Genomic DNA, 15,370 nt, shown 5'->3' with positions numbered 1-15,370 from the left:
TCTTTTACCCTCATTGGGCACCAACTCTAGGCCAAGCACTGTGCTCAGCACTAAGGATGCACAGAGGAGCTAGTCCCTCCCCTCAAAGAGTTTGTAGACCAGTGGGAGGGACAAGCTATATACTAACTGTCCCAGAATGGACAGGTACGTCTCCTAATTCCTCCCACCTCCAAAACACAAAGCTGGGCAAACAGCCCCATGAATGCTTCTTTAATTGATGTACTAAACACTGCATTGTTTTATTTCAGGAAAGCCTTGATCCCATCCATGGTACACTTGCCAGCTTGCTTGATTTTGATTTTTGTCACAGTTTGGTGGGAAAATGACTGATTTGAGAAGCAAAACCAGAAACACAGGAGAGCAGGAATATCAAATAGGCTCAATCGTGAGGCTTATTCTATGTGATATGACTGGTGATCTGACATAATGGAATCAAGAATATTCTAACCCAATCTGCGAGGGAGACTAAATTAGGGCTTCTCTAAGGTGCTTGAGGTTTGAAATACAATTTTAAGGGACTTCAAAAAGTTAGGGTGAATTGAATTATTGCAGAAAAGAGGGGGACATTCCATATAAGCCAGAATGTAAGGGACAAAACAGTGACCCCAAAGGAGATTTGAGGAAAAAACAAACCAGATGTGAAGGTGGCAGAAAAAGATCCAAGAATTGTTTATCACAAGCCAAATACTGGATTTCAATTTCCTAAGATCTCGGCTCTGAATTAGAGCCCAAATCCTGTTTGGCCAATCAGCATGTTGGAAAGAACATCAGACCCCTTGTGTCCCAGCTGTGTACACCCAGGACTTGGGGCAAGGCCTTTTCTGGGCCTCAGTTCCCACAGCAGTCCTATGAGAAACAAGGTGGGAGGCTGGGGGAGAGTGGAAAGTAGAGTGAGTGTGAATGAGCAACACCCGGAGAGCTGACCCACTCCCCATTCCTGTCTACCCTGGGGTGCAAACACTCCCAAGCACTGTCAGGGTACCAAGCACGCATCCCTGTGTTCAAGTCCGCCCTTCTGCAAAGGCTCTGGGACCTTCTCTGCTTCCTTTCCCTCCTAGAACTGGCCCGTTTAAAGATTTGCCCACAAACTTTTGTCTAGCTCTAGCTCCTTGTCAAAAATCCCTGGTTAAAACCCCAAGATGATGGGGAGGAGGTGCGGGGGACCTCCAGACCTCCACTATTCTCCATTGTCACGCCCCCAGACCAGTTCCAGGCTCCAAGTTGGTAGGGGCGAGTTCCCAAGTTCCCAAGTCAAATGTCCCTTCCCATCCTGGCCACGGCAGCCCAGTGCGAGGGGGGAGGGCGGGTAGCGGCCCGAGGCACCGGGTCCTGAAAGTGAGAGTGCCCTCACACTCACAGACAACGTACGCTCACACTTGCACCCGCACGCATGTCCTCACTCACACCCACACAGACACATCGGGCACTGTGCCTCGGCAGCCGGCGACTGCGCGGCGCGGGGTTAATTGAATGCACATTGATTCTGCCGCCCGCCCGGCCCGGCGTGGGCGAGAAGCTGAGCGCCCGGGGTGGGGACGTCCCTCCTCCTCTCGTGACACTGCGCTCGTCCCGAGGCGAGGCGGGGAACCGGTCCCTGCGCGCGGCCGGGCTCCTGGAGCGCGCGCGCCTCGGGAACTTTGCTGGGCCGGCCCGCAGTCCAGGGTCTTGGGACACGTGCGCGGCCAGGAGCGAGGGGTAGGGGTGGGGGTGGGGGGGGAGGCAGGAGCTAGGGAGAACGGCCGGAGAGTTTTTCTGCCAAACTTTGATCCTGACATTTAAAAATGGAGGCGGCCAGTCCTGGCGCGCCAGGAGGGCCCTAGCGAGAGGGAGGTGGAGGAGAGAACTGGGGCGAGCCTGGAGAGGGGCACGGAGGGGAAGGGTTGGGAGGAGGGACGCTGTGCAAGACAAAATCAAGTCAGTGTCTCCGAGCCTCAGAAGTGAGAAGGGACTTGAGGAATCTTTTAATCTGGTGCTTGTCACACCACCTTCCACCTATGAGGAAACTGAGGCCAAGGAACTGATGGGTCCAAAGTCACACCGGGATGAGTTGAACACTTAGATTTTAAAAGCTGGAGGTGGGATCCAGGGAGGGCACGGAAGTAAGGACAATGGTGTCTGAGTGGATCCAAGCACTCCAAGCATGTTCATGACCCTCAATCAGCAGTGGGGCCCGGAGGTGTCCCCTCCAAACCAGTCCAAACCAGGCACCTCCTTTGGGGCCCTGTCTTCAGCCTTCCCCTCCAGCTCCTCTGCCTTGCTGACACCAAAGCCCACTAAAGCCTGAATAAAGGGTGCCTCCTTTGGTGGGTGGGGAGGGAGGGCAGGACCCTACACTCCACAAATGCCTGGATCCTACCCATTCTCTCCCCTTCAAAGACCAGGCAGGGCAGTGCTCCCTCCCCTTTCCCACAAAGACAGACTGAGGCCCAGCAGCTTTAAGAGAAGGAAGAAAGCTTGAACCCAGAGCCAGGCCTCAGTGCACATCTATCTGCATCTGTCACTGGCTCCAGCTCTTTGTCACTGGAGCTCCTCCAGCTCCAGGGTATGTCTGTAGTCCCACCACGGTCCCATGGTGGAGAGCAAGTGGAGTTTTATTACAGGTGGGGTCTGGGGACGAATTCTAGGTTGTCCTTGACTTCTCCCCACAAAATTGTGCAGTCTTTGGCAGGCACAATCCCAGGTGGGAAGGGGCTAGGTTGGGAAAGGACATGCCCATGACAGGCAGGGCCACAGGCCAGAGCACATGCCCCAGGAGTTACCAGCCTCCCCATACCAAGAGCCTATAGGCTGGGGAGGAGGAGCAGGAACCAGAACTCAGCAGAAGCCAGGTTGCCAGAGAATTGTTATGAGGAAGCATTGAGTGCCCAGGGCCGCTGCTGGATTCCCAAGAGGATCTGGCTTTGTGCTTCCTGGAAGTACCCGTCCCCTGTTCCTGGCTGTCACCCCAAGACCTGCCCGCCCTGATCCAAGGACCCCAGCAACAAATGTCCCACTCCCCTTGCCTGTAAGGTCCCCTGCACCCTTCTAGCTGGCACAGCCTGCCCCTCCTGCTGTGCTGCTCGGGTTACCAAGAAGCCTGCCACGGAAAGCCTGCCATCCAACCCATTGTTCCTCAGGCCAGGAGGGCAGGGGCCCAAACGCAGACCCCTCCTCCCGGCTGGGGTGGGGGCAGATTCCCCCAGCCACCACAGCAGGCAGGGGCCCGAAGCCTTGGGTTGGGGAGCGGGATGGCGTGGAACTCCATGAGGCTTTAGGCCACCTTGCCCAAGCAAGGGGACAGCACAAGGACAATCAGCAGCCTGGCTCCTGGAGGCTGATTATGGCTCTTCTCTACTCCTCCTCCCCCCCTCCAACAGGACCCCTGGGGAGACAGATCCTTCTCTAGCCACACCAGTTCCTCTCCTGTGATTTGTTCTGAATTTTCAAACAAAGAGTAATTATGACAGATGTGGAGCAATCAGCGTCATTATGCGGAAACAAGAAAGGGAAAGGGAGCTGAGGGGGCCCCACGGGGGAGGGTAACTTGTCTTTCCTCCTCGGGAAGAGGCAATTCCCACCTCCACCGCCAGCAGCCCCAGCACCCTCCCAACTTCCTTTCCCTGCAGGAACCTGTACCCTGCACCCTGCACCCTGCCCCAGACAATCTGGGGCAACAGAGCCTCACAGCCTAACTGGCCCACCACACCATGGGCCTCCAGCAGCCACTGGGGGTGGGGGGCATGGAGCCCCGCCTGGCCCACCTGAAAGTGGCTCCCACTTTGGCCAGGGTTCAAAGCTGTTCTCTGCTCCCAACACTCCTTGCCTCCACCCTGTATGTGCCCTAGTACCCAGCTCTATTTCTGAGGCATTAATACTGATTATGTTCTCAAGGGACTCTAGTCCCCTCTAAGGATCCTCAGGCCATTGAACTTTGGGTCAGGGAGACCTGGGTTTAAATCCCAGCTTCCTTACTTACTGTGTGCCCTTGAGCAAGTTAATTAACCATTCTGGCCTTCTGTTTACTCATCTGTAAAATAGGACTAGTAATACCTATCAATGCAAATGTTGTGGGAATTAAGTAAGTTAATACATAAAGGACTCAGGACAGCACAGCCCCCAAATTGCTAGCAATACTTCTACTAGTTAGTTCACCACAAGTGCCAGCACATAGGTAGCCCTCAAATCACTCAGCTCAGCGCCCAATGTGCTTTGGAAACCTGGAGGCCCCTGAAATACACCATGGATGTCAGGAGCCCACACCCAAGGTTTGCTGGTTAACGCTCACATCCAGAACTACAACTGCCCCTGGGGCAGGGCAGGACGCAAGAAAAACAGAAATATACATATATGTGTACCAGTTTCCCCTTGGGGAGGAGCATATAAAAAGATCCCTCCCTTCCCCAACTAGAGAGGCACCTGGGAAGGCGAGAGGTATGACACACCCAAGAGGTCCTCTAACCTGCCCAGGCTGGAGGACGAGCCATGTCCTTGGGCAGGTTACCTCCTTGGGGACTCAGTTTTCAAGTCTGTAAAATGACAAGGTTGGACTAGATGAGCTCCAGAGTTTGTCTTACTGCTCTGGATGCCTGTGATCCCACTGGAGGCTGGGAAGCCCGCCAAGGTCCTAGCCAGGCTGGGAATTTAAGGGTTCTTTTGCTGTAGCCTGCAACTCAGTGAAAGAGCTAGGATTGGTTCTCTCTCACGGTGGTCTGCCCCTCCTCTCCATTTAGGTGGTCTGGTCTCCGTCTGCCCACCCTAGGGCCCTGGAGCCTCTTGCTAGTCCCCCCTCACATTCCAATGGCCTTGGGGCAGCAGCCAGACCAGAAAGTCCAGTTCCTGCCCATTATCACTGCTTGCATCTGCACTGCAACCCAACACCAGCATTCCAGAGAGCAGCCTAGGGCTGCCCCCACCACCCACCGTGGTCAGTGTCCGGGCTCAGAGACAGGCCCCAAGCAGGGGCCAGTGTTCTCAGATTCCTCCCAGGGAAGGTCTGCCCCCAGGGGGGGCTCTGGCTTGCTGGGGAGGCCATGGACCCTTTCCTTTGGGGTCATCTTCGAACCTCATCCTCTCAGCCTCTCCTCTTCCTATCTTTGTTCTGTGCCCAGGCCTGCGCTCACCTACTTGTGCTGCCGAAACAGAGGGATCTCTCTCCCAGCACAGCAGGGGATGGTGGACACAGGAATTGCCACAATTGGAGAAAGAGGCAGGAAGAAGGACAGAACAATAGAGAGAGGAGTTGGAGAAAGGACAGGGCAGAAGAAGCAAGGGCTGAGGGGTGATAAAGACAAAGACCCTAGGCGTGGCCTCACAAGAAGGCAGAGGCGGAGGGCAGTTTGTGGAAGAGTGTCAAAGGGCACTGAACCAAGATCCAGAGATGAGATAGACAAAAGTGGGTGGGAGAAGCTGGGATGTGAGCCCTTGGCATCCAATTTCCCTCCCTGGGCCTGAATCAGGTGGCTGTCTGGCTGCTATTAAGCCTACACTCTCCAACTCCCTCCATCTCCCTGGGGCCTGGGGTCTGGCCAACCACCTTTGCTCAACCCCTGCCTTCCCACCTTCACTGGTCCTGATATCACGTGTCCAGGCACCCCTCCTCAGGAAGCCACTGGGGCTGCTCCCATCTGTTTTCTGTCCTTCCCTTATATTTGAGGGCCATCACAAAGAGCGAGCATTTCTTGGAGCAGGCTGGACAAAGCTGGGGGCCAGGGGAACAAGCCCAGAAATCAAAGAGCAGTGCTTTGTGGGGGTAAGGAGCAGCACAGGCCAGCAGGCTCTATCGCAGCCAGATTGCTGGCACCTACCTAATGAATAAATAAGAGCACGGTGTAGGCTCCCAAGGTGCTATAGCTGTGACCGCACGCCCATAAGGTAAGCCCTCACCCTCCACCAATGACCCAGGACTTGCCTCCCTCTTCTCTCACTTCAGTCAGCTGGTTAAGTATCAGTCTTCATAGGACCTACAAATTGGCTACCACAACCTCCTGCCCTGCACCTGTCCTGTCCTGTCCACTCTCGCCTTCCAGTCTGGCCACAATGTCCAAGGGAAGTGGGATTCCCACAGCAAAGCCCTTAGAGAAGAGATAGACCCCAATCTTGGGCCCCATGCACATCCTTCAGGCACGCACCTGTATGCTCAGGTACCCACACAGCTCCAGGTGGCCACACACACACACACACACACACACTACTGATGTCTACATTCCTTATTGCAACAAGGCTATGGCCAGAGAATCTTAGGGTGCCATAGGTTATTTACACAAGGCAGACACTTTTGGAATCACTTGGTCCTGTTTAAACAAAGACAACAGTGAGCTCTTTGGTTTTCCATCCTGGGTGCCCTTCTGTTCCATTCTAATTTTTTGAAGGCTGTGTAGAACAGCCTTCAAGCTGCTATGAAAAGTCTCTCTCTCTCTCTCTCTCTCTCTCTCTCTCTCTCTCTCTCTTACATGGACACACACACACACACACACACACACCCGCAGGGACTCTAGAGAGGAGAGGGAAAGGCAATACAAGAAAGCCAGGAGTGAAAAAGTCCTTTCTCCCTGGGGGTGGGGAGGGGACAGGGGGTTAAGGGGGGCTGGGGGCCTGTTTCATTTGCAGGCTGCAAATGCCTCTCCTATTCACCGGCCTGCATTCCCAGCCAAGGCGCCCAGCCACGGACAATGCCGGGAACAGGAACAGAGGAGATTTGCACATTGTGTTCAAGGGGCCAGCTGGCTGCCTGCGACAGTGGAGCCAAGGTGTGGGAACCAGAAGCATTCGACTTCCACATTCAAGTCCTGCGGGTGGGGGTGAGCGGGGCCCTCCCCCCTCAGCTGGGGCCAGTGTGGCTAGGGACAGGGGCCTCATCCTGCCAGGGAATAAAGTCCAAGGCAGGAGACCCCGAGACCCAGGCATGAAGGGTACCGAGCAGTATGGTCTCTGCTTCATGCCCCATCTGGCGAGGAAGAGTCTCAGCTCCTCTGGAGATAAACATGCAGCAGCAACCACCCCCTGATCGTGCCCTGAGTGTGTTATATTCCCCTGCCGATCCGCCCTGTTCACAAGCTTCTGTTCCTTTGAGCTATGCTATCAATTACAAAGCCAGAAGAGACAGAGAGAGAGGGAGAAAGCAAAAGAGAAGCGGCAAGAGAAACAAGAGAGACAGAGCTTTCCACCCGGAGAGCCACATGTCCATTTAGTTTTTACCAAGCTCCACAGGCAGGGGACGTGAGAAATACAAAAGAGAAGCCCTTTAGGAGCTTAAAATCTAGTCGAGGAGACAGATGGAATACCCAGCCCCAAAACAGTTACTTAACAATGTAAGCAGCCATCACTGAAAGGGAGGTTGGGCCTGAATGCCACAGACCGCAAATACTGTGCTGCCACCGCTCCCCCCTCTGCCCCCCCGCCGCCTTAGGAGGGGGAAGAAGAATTACTGTAAGCTAAGTGGTCTTTGGGGAGGGGTTGGGTAAGGGACAAACAGGGGCAAGAATGGACCGGGAAAAGGCCCAGCAGAGGCAAGTGTGTCCCAAGGACTGGCTGCATGCATGGCAAGGAAGCCTTAACACCTTAGAGCTGAGATGAACCTGAGTCCAACCACTCAACTCTACAATGAGAAAAACAAACCCCAGAGAGGGTGAGTGATTGCCCAGAGCCACGCAGGACTCCTGGTGTCCGGGCAAGGGCCTTGCCATCACACCTCACGGCTTCTTAGGAGTGTCAGAGGAGTGTCAGTGTGGCGTGCTGACGGGTGTGTAAAAGGGCCTGACTTTTGGCCATTTGCAACGACCTCTGGCATGGTTATGGGCGAGCTGCCTGGCATTGTACCAGAGCAGGCCTAGTCATTGTCATTCATCTCCTCATCACACCAGTGACGTTTCAGCAACACCTGGTTCTGCTCTACCAGGTGGGCAGATGTCTGTGTTTGAGAGGCAGTGGGGAGGCTTCCTCAGGGCTGCCTCGGCTGAGCTGCCCTTCAAGGAGGAGAAAAAGCTTGGGTTCCATACCCCAGGTCCGAGCATACAGCCTCCAGGTGACACAGGCCTCTGAGGTTACCTGCCACTGTGCCAGAAACCACTTCCCTCCACAGCCACTGCCCTCCCCAGAAACACTCCAGGGTCCCCTCCCCTAAATACACTGAGCCCCACCTCCCCGCATAAGCTGTACTCCCCAGTAGCTCCAGCCCATAGTTCTCCCACCCCCTGCCCCCACAACCTGGCTCCACAGATCTAGACTCTGACCCTTCCCCAGATGCACACAACCGTGGATCTTGCTGCTGAAAGAGGGTTCCAGAGTAGCTGGTTAAACCACTTTCCCTCAGCCTGGTTGAGAATGAATCGGACTTTAGAAGTAGGTACCTGGGGGCCTGAGAGGTAAGTGCCTCCCTGAGATGGAGGCAGCAGGAACCTAGACTTGGACTTTCTCTCTCTTGCCACCCCCCACAGCCTCTTTCTAGGAGTCTGGGCTAAACCAGGGGCCTTCCTGGAATCACCACAACTAGAGGAGCTTAGAACTTCGCATTTCTTCTTCTCATTTAATATTTTTATTTTTAGTAATTTAAACCATTTTTAAATGTACAGTACAGTAGTGTGGGGGTGGGGGTGGGTGGAGGGGAACAGACAATCCACAGTGGGCTCTATGTTGACAGAAGATGGTCCGGTGCCAGGATCGAGCTCATGAACCTCAAGATCATGACCCGAGTGGAAGTCGGACGCTTAACTGACTGAGCCACCCAGGCACCCCAGAACTTCTCATTTCTCAGAATCACAATGTTAACATTTAAGGAACATTTTCTAGGTGCCCTGCACTGTGCTAAGTTCTTTACCCATACTAACATGGGTAATCCTCACAACATTCCTCCTTGGTAAGCACTATTTCCCCTATTTTAAAGACCGTGAGAGGGGGTTGCCCAGGTGGCTCAGTAGGTTAAGCCTCTGACTCTAGATTTTGGCTCAGGTCACGATCTCACAGTTCGTGGGATTGAGTCCCATGTCAGGCTCTGTGCTGACAGCACGGAGCCCGCTTTGGATTCTCTCTCTCCTTCTCTCTGCCCCTGTTGCTTCCATCCACCCTAAATAAATAAATATTAAAAAAAATAAAGACTCTGAGAGGTTAAGGGGGCACCTGGCCAGCTTAATTGGTAGAGCATGATACTCTTGATCTCCAGGTCATGAGTTCGAGCCCCATGTTGGGTGTAGAGATTTCTAAAAAGTAAATATATAAACTTAAAAAAAAAGTGGAGAGAAGGCTGGGTGGCTCAGTCAGTTAAGCATCCGACTTTGGCTCAGGTCATGATCTCATGGTTCATGGGTTCAAGCCCCGAGTCGGGCTCTGTGCTGATAGCTCAGAGCCTGGAGCCTGCTTCAGATTCTGTGTCTCCCTCTCTCTCTGCCCCTCCCCTTCTCGCACTCTGTCTCTCAAAAATGAATAAAACCGTTAAAAAAAATAAAATAAGAAGTGGGGTGTAAACAACTTGTGTTGGAATTTAAAAAGATAAAAAAGTATATATTATATCTATAAAATAAAGACTCCCAGAGGTTAAGTGACTTGCCCAAGTCCGTCCAGTTGGGGTATATTTGCTTCCACGGCCCACCCTCACAACCACCGCTGGGCCCACCCAGGCTGAACAGCCCCAGGCTGGGAGGGAGGCCATCCTGGCTCTTTGAGAACCTGGCCACCATGGAGATAGGCTGGGCCACACCCTAAATTAGTGGTCACTTACCTAGCACTAACAGTACTACTTGATGATCACTTTCTAGGTGTCAGGCCCTGTGCCAGAGGTTTATATCCATCACCTCATTTGATCCTCCAGTAGCCCTGATAGGCTGATGAGATTGTGACCATTTTGTCAGATGAGGGCACAAAGGCTCAAGAGGGTCAGTAATTCATCAGTGAGTGGCAGAGCTGGGGTTCAAAGTCTGGCCCTGCACCCGTGTTCTCCCAACTGTTGTGCCACCCACATACCCGCCCCCTCCCCCACAGTGATCATGACCTGGGGGTGGGCTCTGCTCTAGCACCTTGGACTGGCAGCGTCAGTCGGCTTCATCTGGGCTCTTGTTAGAAATGCAGAACCCCAGGCCTTGGCTTAGACCTACTGACTCAAAATATGAATTTTACCAAGTTCCTTGGGTACTTCATGGGCAGAGTAAGATTTGAGAAGTCCTGGTCTAGATCATATAGATCTTTGCTCCAATTCTCCAAGGGACCTGAGACCAGGAAGTGAAGGCAGGGACTGAGAATATCAGTGGGGGGTGGGTGCTCCAATCATCTCCCCTCCTTGTATCTAGCCCATTTATCTCTCTCTTTTTAAAAAAATACTTTATTTTTAAAATATCTCTACACCCAACGTGCGGCTCGAACTCACACCCCCAAGATCAAGAGCATACTCCATGGACTGAGCCGCCTGGACTCCCCATAGCCCATCCCACTTTGGGGTCATCCAGGGGCACAGACCTCAACAGGTGTGAGCCAATGCACATATTCCCACTGGGTCAGGTGATGCACACGCCTTCCCCAGAGCCCTCCAGAGGGATGGCAGAGGGTCTCACAGGCCAACCCAGCTTCAGCCTGCACTCTGAGGCCCACACTCTGAGGTTTGGGAGAATCCCCAGGCCTTACCAGGAAGGAGTTAAAACAGAACAAGTTGCACTCTGGCTCCAATAATTCCACTCCCTGGTAGATTTCCCTGGAGTACTTCCTAACTGAATCCCAGTGAGGGAGAAAGCTGGGGGCTGGGCGCAGAGTCAGGCAGTTTGCTCTTGTTGGTGATGTCGGTAAATCGCCTTTAAATGAAGACTACAGTATTGGCTCCCATTACTGAGAGCCTCCTATGGGCCAGGCAAATAGTGGGGTGTGTTAGTCCTTACAATCATCCCACAGAGTAGGATTAAATGCACATTTCACAGGTGAGTAAACTGAGCCCCAGAGAGGTTAACTTGTCCAGGGTCTGTCTTATTACTAACGAATGTCTTAATTTGCAGCCTCCAGACTGTAAGCACATGGAACAGCAAGGCAGAGAACCCAGACATGCTGGACTCATGAATACTCTCAGGGCCCTGAGCCACTCCATCCTGAAAAGGAGGTATTTGGACCTGAAGCACTCAAGGGATCAGCCTGCGGTGTTGTCCACCCTGGTCAGGCCATCTTTGAATGACAGCATCTGAGACCACTGGGATGGAAGAGGGGGCGTTCCTAGCTGTCGCCTTTGGCCCAAAGGTCAGATGCCCCCCAGGGCTGCCCCCACAGACCTGGACCCCTATCTGCCCTAACAGGCTAATCCGCTGGGGCTGGGCGGACTGTGTCTGTGAGCCGCGCTTAGCATGGCCCCTCCCCATCAGCCCCCAGGGAGCAGGCAGGAGAAGCAGGGGGCTCCAGAGGGCTCCTCACACCTTTCAGCAAGGCACCCTCCCATGTCACACAACATCTGCAGTGCCTGCAGGCACATGGGCAGGGAGTTATTACCAAAGGAGAAAACTCAGGCAGCTAATCAGCTTTGGAGGTTTCTAGGGACATCAGCTTGTGAAGTGAGAAAAGGAGATCCAGCCACCCGGTTGCTTGGTATCCAAGCATTCCCCCACGGGGTCACAAGCCTTGCGGGGAGGGGGGGCGGAGAGGGAGGCCGCATCAGACTGCCAGAGCCTGGAGGCAACCCCCCAGCTGTCCCCAGGACCCCAAAGGATTAACTAGGCTGACCTCACCCACCGGCCCTTCCCCCAGCTAGAGCCACAGCTCAGTTTCTGATACTGTGGGAGTTTAAGGAAACCAAACATCTTGAAGGTATTACCATTTATAGAAAAGCACATTTACAATTAGCTATATATAAACACCTGGGGTTTATCTCCCAGAATTCTAGGCCAGCGATGCAGAGGCCAGTGTTGACACAAGCCAGGGAGAGTGTGGGGGTCATCACCCTGAGAAATCTCCTTTCTCTCATGGGCAGATCTTCCCGGGGGCCCCACCCCTGTGTCCACGTCCACGCTTCTCTTCCTCACACCCAGCCATCTGCTCAGGGGATGCGCCAGCCTTCCCTACACCGCCGAGGGCTGGGGTTGCGGGGTCACTGAGCCAGAAGTGATTCCGTCTCAAGGTCCAGAGAGCTCCATATGGGGGCCTGGATCAGCCTTCTTTAGAACAAAGGGGCATCTTAAACTCAATGAGAGGGCTCCTGCCTCAGAACGATTCATCACTCACCAGTCATTCCCAGCAACTGTGCACATGCCCTCAGAGCCAGGGAGAAACTCGGCAGCCATCAGCCAGGGAAGAGGCAACATGCCACAGGAGTCAGGGGGAGGGGGGAGGGTTCAGGCAGCCTAGACTGCAGTCCGGCTCCTCGGCCTACTGCAGTGTCACGGAATCCCTCTAAGTCTCAGTGCTGTCACCTGTAAAAGGGGGGCAGAAACTGCCTATCTCCCTGGGCCACGATGATGACTGAATGAGATCATTTATGTAAAAACACTGAGGCAGGGAGCTCAGCACACAGCAAGTGCTTGCTAAGTGTTACCTAGAATTATTACCAGCACCTTTAAGGTGTTGCCTCTTTAAGCAGCCTCTTTAGTGGACACCCCCTCCCCTAGATGTATGAAGTTATGGGGCAGAGAACACTCACCACTTCTAAAACTTTTGCCCTCTCTCAAGAGCAGCAGTTCTCAGCCAGGACCGCCCCGCCCCCACCCCCCCCCAGCCTGCCACCCACCAGATCCATAGGTAAGTCTGGGTTAGACACCCACGAGTGTGCACAAAGAACAACAGAATTTTTGCAGAATGGGGCAGCAGAGCACAGCCATCACTTCATCACAACTGGTGGTCCGTCAGTGCAAGCCGAGCACAATTCTAGAACAGAAACACCTTGCCTGGCCTTTTCCCTCCATCCAAAACACATCAGATAGCAAGTCGCCACAATGTACGCTTTGAATCTCTTAAAATTCTATTGTCAGTTATACCTCAATAAAGCTGAAATTGAAAAAAAAAAAACCAAGTACATTAGCACGAAGGTGAATGGGAGTGACGTCATCATTGTGGTGACCCTGAAATTATTCTGCCATATTTTTTTTTGCAAAACAAATTGTGGACAAGCTTCAGAATATCACTACTGTATAGTGAGTCTTATCCTACCCAAAAGATTTGAAAGTCAGCACATAATTAAAAATGGCATGTAGCTAAATCACTCTTCAAAATTCTCTTAAATCACCCATAAAGTATGACTATTGTTTCTTTTTTCTTTTTTTTTTTTTAAATCTTTTTTTTAGTATTTACTTACTCTTTAGAGAGAGAGAGAGAGAGAGAGAGAGAGAGACAGAGTGCAAGCTGGGAAGAAGCAGAGAAAGAGGGAGACACAGAATCTGAAGCAGGCTCCAGGCTCCGAGCTGTCAGCACAGAGCCCCACGTGGGGCTCGAACTTACTAACTGTGAGATCATGACCTGAGCCAAAGTCGGACAGACGCTTGAATTGACTGAGCCACCCAGGCGCCCCAACTATTGTTTCTTTAAACACGAGAATCCTACTCAATGGCCTGGGTGCTCACAGTATACGGGAAGCTAAGGCACACCAGCCCAAGAATTGGCTAAGGCTCACCCTCTTTCTCTCCCTCTCCCAGCAACAGTGTTTGGCTACATTCTTGTCAAATTACATTCCAATCAATTGAAAGAATATGTGATATAATTCTACCACCACGAATGATTACTATGTACCTTTTAACTGACCCACGCTAAGAAATCCGTCCTCCACAAGGCTGACAGTACTGCTCCCCTGCCCCCAACCCCTAGGCTGACCCTGGATACCCAGTCTGGGAAAGAACAGTAAAGGGTGTCCACTTACTTGCAGCCTGGATTCGAGCCTTCCGGCTGACCACCAGCCCAAAGCGGTTCTGAGCCACACACTCATAGTCACCCTCGTCTGAAGGGCTGCCTCCCCGATCCAGCCGGAAGTGACGGATCATCAGGGACCCATTGGCCAGCAAGGTGGAGTGGGTACTCTCCAGCAGCTCCACCCCATTCTTCCTCCAGGTGATTCGCACTGGAGGAGTCCCCTCCACTCTGCAGCCCAGCACTATAGGCTGCCCAGGGACTGCAACATCATCGCTTGGTTCCACAGCAAATGCCAGTTCAGCAGAGTGGCCAAGACCTGTATCGGGCCGGGCAGATGAGAGGAAAAGGAGAGGTCAGTGTCGAATGAACAGGCAGGGAGAACTCCATGCACAGGTGTTCCAAGTTCCCTGGATCTGCACACCCACCCCACCTTTCTGTAACGCTAACAGAAATCTCTATTATATACAGAACTTACTTTATGCATTACAAAGTGCCGTCTCATGCAGTATTTTACTCAGTCAGCAGACCATCTCAGAGAGAGGGAGAGAGATTATTTGTACCATTCCCTCTTTTACAGATAAGGAACTGATGTCCAGAGATATTAAGCAACTTGTCCAGGGTGTCACAATTAACAGTTACAAATCTGAGATCCAAAAGTAAGACCGATTGCAACACAACTGCTGCCTCTCTTGCAGTCACTTTGGCTAAATGCTGAAGCCTCACAGACTTGCAGGGTGTGACCTTAGGTAAAGTGTTCAACCTGTCTTAGCTTCCCATTCCTCATCTGTTTAAGTCAGGAACATAGGGGCCCCTGGGTTGCTCAATCAGTTAAGCGGCCAACTCTTGATTTCAGCTCAGGTCTGATCTCAGTGGGTTCCTGAGATCAAGCCCCACATCGGGCTCTGCGCTGACAATGTGGAGCCTGCTTGGGATTCTCTCTGTCCCTCCCCACCCCCCAAATAAATAAATAAATAAACACTTAAGAAAAAATAAATCAGGAACACAATGTGGCTTGTATCATAGAGTTGTTGAACAAGATGAACAGATTCAAAGTCACTATGAAGTTCTGGGAGCCTGGGTGGCTCAGGTGATTAAATTTCCAACTCTTGGTTTTGGCTCTGGTCATGATCTCATAGTTTGTGAGTTCAAGCCCCATGTTGAGTTCTGTGCCAACAGTTTGGAGTCTGCTTGGGATTCAATCTCTTCCTCTCTCTGTGCCCCTGCCTGGCTTTCTCTCTCTCTCTCTTAAAATAAATAAACATTTAGGATAAAAAAAAAAAAGAGAGAAAAGGTAGATGTTCTAAGCAAAAGTATAGTGAGACAGTAATAAATCATTGCTTATTTTTGCTGGCAAAACCATCTGAGGCCTGGTCTGTTGCCTGGCAGGGAGCAGGATGTGTGGGTGCGGTACCAGGTACAGGCTAGGTTATGGCCCAGCCTGGCTGCTTCTCCCCTAGGATGCTCTGAGTTTGGGTTGTTCTGGCTGTTTTGCCTTTGCCATAAGGAGAATTGAGGGGATACCAAGCGTCAACTCAGACTTCCCAAAATTCAGGAACAGGGAGGTTTCTAGAACCTTTACTCTCAGCGACCTCACCACTCC

The 15,370-nt window shown here is 52.5% G+C and overlaps 1 protein-coding gene across 5 annotated transcripts in view; it reads right to left on the bottom strand.

Annotated features, from left to right (window-relative positions):
- The window catches only part of IGDCC3 (immunoglobulin superfamily DCC subclass member 3), a 42,102-nt gene that overhangs the window by 25,028 nt on the left and 1,704 nt on the right, over positions 1-15,370 (bottom strand). For 4 of the 5 annotated variants that reach the window (XM_019441766.2, XM_019441765.2, XM_019441764.2 and 1 more), the window contains exon 2: positions 13,781-14,086. In XM_019441766.2, the coding sequence (XP_019297311.2) occupies positions 13,781-14,086 (306 nt within the window). Of the gene's footprint in view, positions 1-13,780; positions 14,087-14,245; positions 14,715-15,370 lie in introns of those variants that run through there. The other variant, XM_019441768.2, reaches the window with a different exon arrangement.

The sequence above is a fragment of the Panthera pardus genome, unplaced genomic scaffold (assembly GCF_024362965.1).
Source record: "Panthera pardus isolate Hobbes unplaced genomic scaffold, ASM2436296v1 HiC_scaffold_24, whole genome shotgun sequence".
Lineage (NCBI taxonomy): Eukaryota > Metazoa > Chordata > Mammalia > Carnivora > Felidae > Panthera > Panthera pardus.
The sequence above is the reverse complement of the archived record's forward strand: the minus strand, read 5'-3'. Positions and strand labels throughout refer to the sequence as shown.